Source organism: Limulus polyphemus, unplaced genomic scaffold (assembly GCF_000517525.1).
Source record: "Limulus polyphemus unplaced genomic scaffold, Limulus_polyphemus-2.1.2 Scaffold5195, whole genome shotgun sequence".
Lineage (NCBI taxonomy): Eukaryota > Metazoa > Arthropoda > Merostomata > Xiphosura > Limulidae > Limulus > Limulus polyphemus.
In genome coordinates this window covers 38593-46299 of record NW_013670805.1, presented here as the reverse complement: position 1 = coordinate 46299, position 7707 = coordinate 38593, and the positions used below count along the sequence as shown (strand labels likewise).

General features: G+C 36.5%; 1 protein-coding gene across 1 annotated transcript in view; it reads left to right on the top strand.

Moving 5' to 3' along the window:
• The window catches only part of LOC106472252 (zinc finger protein 112-like), a 55645-nt gene that overhangs the window by 17410 nt on the left and 30528 nt on the right, over positions 1-7707 (top strand). Inside the window, exons 2-3 of the mRNA XM_013932880.2 lie at positions 5073-5156; positions 6416-7156. Coding sequence (XP_013788334.2) covers positions 5073-5156; positions 6416-7156 — 825 coding nt within the window. The remainder of the gene's footprint in view (positions 1-5072; positions 5157-6415; positions 7157-7707) is intronic.

Below are 7707 nucleotides of genomic sequence, written 5' to 3'. Positions count from 1 at the left end.
GAGCTAATCCACCCCCAGCAAACTCCTGTTGACAATGCTCTATGTTATGGCAATGTGCAACTCGTGAACATCCATGTCCTGCATACACCAAACAAAAGGGCTGGGACGCCTGTATAGGGGATATGGAATTCAAAGGCCTCTGGACAGAAGAGGAATCTCCACATCGATCTCTCAGAGCTTTTAGTAGTTCAACGAGTTATGTCTTTGGGTCTCACATTGTTACGAGGGAAGGTGGTAATGCTTCACTTGGACATTTCTACAGTGGACCCACAATCATCAGATTATTCTCCTTATTGTCATGTCTCATGTGTAATGAACTTGGTGACCAATCAGTTATTTCATCCCAAAAGAGTTCTTCCCATGGAATGGATGCTTCATCCACAAGTTTTTAGTTGGATCTGCTCTCCCCTTGGGACACTTCAGATTAATGCTGGAATGCTTAACTCCCATCCTTCTGGTCTCCTGTACCTCACCCTCTGGCTGTAGGCATAGATGCTCTCAGCCAGGATTGGGCAGGTCTTTGTCGTAAAGCATTCCCTCCAACTCATCTGTTATCCAAAGTTCTTGCACTGATTCGCTCCTCATCATGTCAAGTTCTTGTGGTGGTGCCACATTGGCTGGCTCAACCTTGGTTTCCACTCCTTTAGTATCTTTAGTAGTGCCAACCTCTTCTGTATCCACATTAGCCTCAGTTGGACATTTTTCATCCTGCAATCACCATTCTTAGACTACATGCCTGGCTTTTATGTGATCTGTTGCATGATGCCAGGGACTGACTTCTCAGGTGGCATCTTTATTAATGCGGTCCATTCGGTATTCTAATTTGGATGTTTACTTGTTGTCAGTGGTCTCTGAAACATGGTTTTAGTCCTTCTCGTCCCACTGTGCTGCATGTTTCTGAATTTCTGACATGGGTATTGGACAAAGGTTTGGTGCCTTCATCCATTTCTTTGTATAAGGCAACTTTATCAGCTACTTTTTGTTTTTCTAGGAGACATAAAGTTTTTGAGTCCCCAGTCTTTTCCTTCTCAAATCTTTTTGGGTTATCTATCCTTGACATTCTTTCCAGGCTCCTATTTGAGATCTTACAGTGGTTCTCCACAGTTTATCCCATTCACCCTTTGAACCTTTGGCATCATGTTCCCTATATCACCTTTCTCTTAAGACTTGTTTTCTTCTATTGTTGGCTAGTGGACATCGACATTCAGATGTGTTTGTGATTCATGTTCACAGGTCTTTTTACCATTCCACTTATTTTTGTTATATCCAGATAACAGATAGGTCCTTTCTACTCAAAACTTCAGCAGCAAGAGAAGGGGATAAGACTTTCTTTCCTATTCATCTTCTCTCCATTTCTCATTTTTGTGACAACTCTGATCTGGATCATCTTTTATGCCCGGTTTGGGCTCTCTGTTATATTGCGTGCACTGGAGAGTTTCAGGGTTCATGTCACTGTTTGTTTCTCCATTGTGATCCTACTGTGTCATGTGACTTATCCCCTGTCACTGTGACAGGTTGGGCTCATAAGTTGGTTCGTATTACTTACTCTGGCTTTCATTGGAGGAGCTTTGGGTCTCATCGCTATTTCTCAATGTCCATGGTGGCTCGGTTGCATTGCTTGATGGAAGAAATTGTATAGTCTGGTATGTGGAACATGCCTAATACATTTATATCTCATTATTTACATGATTTGGCTATCCCTTGTGGCTATTCTCCACTCCTCGGCTAGATTGTGAGAGAGGTGAGTGACTTCATTTCTTTTGTGTTTCTTTCTATTCTTTTTCAGGAACCCTTTCATCATTTCATTTGGATCCCACTCAGGTATGCTTCCTTCCAAATCCGCACTAGCTACCAGTAGACTGATAAAACATTTTCCTGGTAGCAATGAGCTCTGTTGAGATGGGGTGTTCCATAAGACCACCTTGCGGCTTTCCAGATGGTAAACAATTATATACGCTATTGAACTGCTCATGGACTATCATGAGTAAAGCATAAGGGGATTTTGCCCATCCCTGCTGACCTTTGGATTGAATAAATTGTGGTTGGTTTGCTTTTGAAAATAGGGAACGTGATTCACCTATTGCACTATCTCCAGGGCATCGTTCTTTGGGACTCCTCATTATGAGTTATCCCCCCCCCCCCATTTCTCCTAGTGGAGCATGGGAGTCCTTACCACTCCCAGTTTCCAGTTGCTGGAGAGGTGGGCAGAGGTCTGTTCCTCTTGAATGATGCTTGAACTCATTATTCCTCTCATGGAGAAGAGGGTGAAGCTGGGTGCTCTCCTACCAACAACCCTGGATCATTTTTCCAGATTTATTGAGTGAACAGAACCATCCTACGTGGACCCTCCTTGCAATTCTGGTTCAGAGATGACGCTTACTATCTGGTTGAGTTGAGCGTGGCCCTTCTTTTTGGTCATTATTTTCATTTCGATGATTATGGAAGAGGGTTCTCAACTCCTCGTAATTCTTCACTTGGAGCATCAATTCTGTGCCATTGGTTGGACTTAGTTTGTTCCACATCCTCCTAGTAATTCTGGGAGCAGGAGGTGTTGCTGTGCCTCTCAGTTTGGGGAGTTAGGATTTCTGTTCGTAATCTCAGACCAGGTAACATCTATTTCTTCAAATTCATGTTTTCTTCTCAGGATGTTAGGGTTTTACCTCTCTGGCTGTTCAACTTTTACTGCTCAGATATTAGATTTCATGTTGTCCGGATGAAGAGCATACCTGTTCCAGAAGTAGTGTGGACCCCACTAGTGTGCTATTACTATATCTCATTTTCACACACACCTCTTTTCAATGTAGATGCTCTTTGTGTGGATCTTGCCCTCACCAGCCCCTTCACCTTATCGATGAGGTGTGTTTCAGAAGTTAATATTTTCCGATATCGAAAATGTATTTCCAAGAATACATACCTTCCCTCACACTCCCACCCTTCTTCCACACAATGGCTGGTGTTTGGTTCTGCTACTCAAAAGAGTGAATAGGAAGTAATAATGGGGAGCTTATATATCGATCTGAGATAGGAGGTACATTGATGTAGGTGGAGAGAATCATTAGATTTAACTTGCTGTGGGCAATATTGTGGGTATAAGCTAGGTAAGACTTTACCAATGTTTAAATGGGCAGAGAAGAGTAACTTTTGTTGGAATATAACTGTAGTGTGAGAGTAGATGAGTATTATCAGAAAAACATTTTTGGTATAGGAAAATGTTAACTTCTCTCAGTTTGTAAAATGTTGCACTTCTAAGAGGAAGGAACTTGAGACCCACTTTAAAAATCCTATTTTAATTCCTGTCTTTCTTTATCATGGTTGTTGATTAAGACTATTTGAGCTCTTCATTATTTTGCTAAATTGTACTACTTTATAAAAGATGTTTTTATCGTATGCTTCTCATGGTCACTTGAAAAAAAAAATGTTTTTCAGTAATTTTCACTAAAGCTCAAGTTTTGTGGTATTTGATGTTTGTTGATATGTTGTAATCTAAAAGTCTTCTACTCTAAGGACAGTACTCTTGGTAATAAACTGTATAGGGCTGGAATATTTTCCAACTCAGCTTCTTAGTTCTCATTGTGGTTTTAAAAAATTCTTCTATTGAAGTAGTTGATTTGGTTTATATAATTTCACAGAAAATCTTGGAATCATAAGCAGTATTATAAAAGACATTACGAACAATGGAAAAGCATTTGTCAAATTGCCCAGTTTAGATAACCTGTCCATATTTGAGCATCTTAGTTTAATACAAATTACAAAATTATAGATATTGCTAAGGCATAATCTAATTTTATAGATTACAATCATCTTGATTTACAGAGATATAAACCAGAAAGTCAGATCCACATGCTCTGCTCTTCCATTACATACCTTCTTTCATAAAATGCTAATTCTCTCTCACATTTGCTAATAGATTATTTATAACCAATAGAAAAAGATTTTAATTTACTATATCATGTAATAGACTAGCTCATTCTGATGACAGCTTTTGAATTATTTGCTATTGCTGAGATGACCTTGATCAAGCAAAGGAAATATTTTAACATACTGATAACTTAGATAGAAAGCCATTTAAATTATAATAGTTATCGGACAATGTATTATTTGTGCCTATTATTTTGTGTCCTTAATTGAATATTCAAAATAAATAAAAATTATGTACAGTACTAACATTAACCATACCAAAAGTTGGGATTAACTTTTATCAAAACTTTGACTGCATAAAGTACATTACCTACATGTAAATATTGAATTTCTTGTTTTTTATGTATATTTTTTTATTTATTGTTATAAAGTAACTAAAATGTAAAAATTAGAAACTTGTTAGATCAGATAAGAAAACATAAATGAAAAAAATCCTCAGCAATGTATGCATGCATGAAATATGAAAATCATCTTGCACTCAGTTTTGTCAGAGTATGAACAAGACTATAAGTCCATAAATTCAAAGATGGATCTTTAGTAAAAATATTAAAAAAAAAATATCTGATTGTTTACAGAAGACTTGTAATGCTTATTAAAAGCTTGCCAAATTTCATGAATCACTTAATGCATTAAAAGTTATAGTATGTATAGCTTCATGGTTACATGGTGGTTGTAAGGTGACTGAGCTCATATATGGAGAGTTAATTATGACAAAGCTCTAAGTGCCTAGCATTTAGGTAAGTGTTAGAAGGTTAAGTAGCAGGTTTTGTGTGAATTCAGATTATATATATATATGTACACACACATGCACACATATAGTTTAGTTTTGGAAGATGAATGTTTAATTATAGCAAAGCCTCAAATGCTTTGATTTTGGCATCCTCTTTTTGTTAAAGGGTTAAGCAGCAAGGTTTGTGTAAGTTCAGATATATATAGTTTAGTTTAGGAAGATGGATGTTTAATTATGGCAAAGCTCTCAATGTCAAGCATTTAGATGCATATTCAAGGGTTAAGCAGCAGTTTTATGTGAGTTCAGATATGTCCAGATGGTGTAGGAAGATATTCTAATAGCTAAACCTGATATTTTTTTATCCTGATTAACATTAAGGGCAAAAGTCGAATTTGACAGTACACACTGTATTGTGTTTTTTAAGCATGCACAGAACAATTACTGATGAGTAGTGTAATCCCCTCAACCCTCTCAGAATACAAAGATAGTCACCCATACATCAGACAAGGTCAGTATTTTTTGCACTGTTTTGTCATGCATGTGACTAAGAATGATTTGTTTCCTAGCTTTTTTTTTACTATGTTCAGTTAGATATTATTTTGTTTTTCATTCCAATTCATATTTTTCACATATTAAAGGCTATCTGCCTTTCATTATTATTTTTAGAAAAAAAAAAAATTCATTCAAGGAATACCTGAGATAAAACTTAACCGTATGTGCATGGATGGGGTCCAAAATGTACATAATGACTTTTTTATAGACTTGCATTCAAAATTTAATCAAACTATTTTTTTATCAATGTATACCAGTAAACTTAGAATCAAAATATAGTTAATAAATCAAATTTTAATATTATGTAAAATTTAATTTCTTATTTCCAAACAAAATGTTAAAAACAATTGCTCAATACTCACTCTTGTTTGTCACATCACACATTTGCACTGTAGGTTGTTCAATTTACATTTTATTACTTATACCATACAATGTCAACAGTACTTAACCAACTAAAACTCAAACTTCACATATTGACAAGCTAGATTATAACATAAACACCTTTAGTCGAAATAATTTTATTATTATTGTACCTTTACAACTTTTTTATGTTTCTGGGAAATAAAAATATTTTAAAAATAGTTTTGACTGTTCTTCTATGCTAGAATAGGTTCAGAATACACACACTGACATAGTCATCTAAAATATAACAACCTAATAACCCAAGCAAAGCTGGGTACTTTTGCTAGTATTGAAATAATTGGTACTCGCAGTCATAATAGATGTAAAAACATAATTTAATTTGTACAATTACTCAGTCTGTTAGTAATAATGAATAAACATAAAATGAGGCACACTTGAACAAAATGTTATTTTTTGTAATTTATTTAGGGATTTGGATATCCTTTATTTGTAACTAAATTTACATTATAGTAGAGTTACAACAGTTGTCTAAATAATTGTGTGAGTATTCTGAGTAGATAGGATGGGATGCTATTCCTTCATGAGAGAAGGGGAAAAAAAGGACTTGCACCTTGATTTGAAATATTAAAAACATTTTTTTCTTTGAATTAACTTGTACATTTTAATTAAAAAAATATTTGAATTGTAGTCAGTCTTGTCTCAAATTGAAGAAAACTAATGTATGTGTTTGAATGTCAGAAATGTTTTGCCATTTTTTATTTTTTTTTGCTTTTATAGTCTTTATAGAAAAAAACAAAAACTGCTGTACTGCACTAAACATTCCTCTTAAACCATTCCATTATTTCTTTCTAGGTTTTGACCCTCGTTCACATCTGTCGAATTTTCACCCCAACACTGGAACCACAACCACTTCAACTACACCATTACAACCACAAGATGATGTTCAGAAGCCAAAGACTTCTAATAGTGGAAACCGTACTTCAAGTGTTAAAACACACACATTTTTGGGTAATAATGATTATGGCACAAGTAGTCGAAACTTACTCGTTGCTGCTACTGGTATTTCTACAACTTCTGCTTTTCCTGGAGTAGATCCAACCAAAATGGTTTCTGCTGCAGCAGCTCAGGCAGCAGCAATAGTTGCTACTGTAGAGAAACAGGAAGATGTGAAAGACAGGCTTTGGCCCTGTCCAGCATGTAAAGTCCCTTTCAAGACAGCCTACGAACTTCAGGCCCATCTCTCCCATCACACCAAAGGTGAGAGAACAGTTCCTTGTGAAGTCTGTGGTAAGTTGTTTGTTTCAGCAGAAAGAGTTCGAGTTCACATGCGTTCAGCTCATGGAGAAAAGTCGTGTTCCTGTGAAATTTGTGGCAGCGGTTTTAGTTACCGATGTAAATTAATGGACCATATGCGGACCCACACTGGGGACAAACCATTCCACTGCGATGTTTGCGGAAAGAGCTTTTCTCAGAAGAATCACCTAACTCGTCACTCCATGATCCACACAGGAGAACGTCCCTACCCTTGTGACTTTTGTGGACGAGGTTTCTACAGGAAGGACAAGCTGTCTCGGCACAGACGTATTCACACAGGTGAGAAGCCTTATATATGTTTAGCCTGTGGTAAGGCATTCTATCGCAGAGATAAGTTGACTCGGCACTTTAAAATGCACAGCGGGGAAAAGCCTTTTACGTGTTCCATTTGTGGAAAAAGATTTATTGAAGAAAGAGATTTGAAGAGACATAAATGCTCCTCTCGCCATTTAAACAATTACAGTTCCAACAAGAATCAATCAACAGCACCAAGCTCTGGGACCCAGCAGCTTCCTGAGAACCAACAACACCAGCATCAAACACTTGCAGCCCAACCCCACCATCAGCAACAACTATGTGAAGCCCAGTCTCCAGCTCATTCTCATCTTTTTCAGAACCTTTCCATTCAAACATAAATGTAAAAGTTTTCCACTAGAGGTTTACTGAACAACTTCAACCTATGAAGGTCAATGATGAGTAGCATCAAGCTCAGGCAGGCTTGCATTCCCTTTGTTTTTCATATTATCCTTTTATCCTGATTGGAGCTGAATAGATCTGAGCTTGAATTATGTGTATATAATATATATATATATATACTATATATATATTAC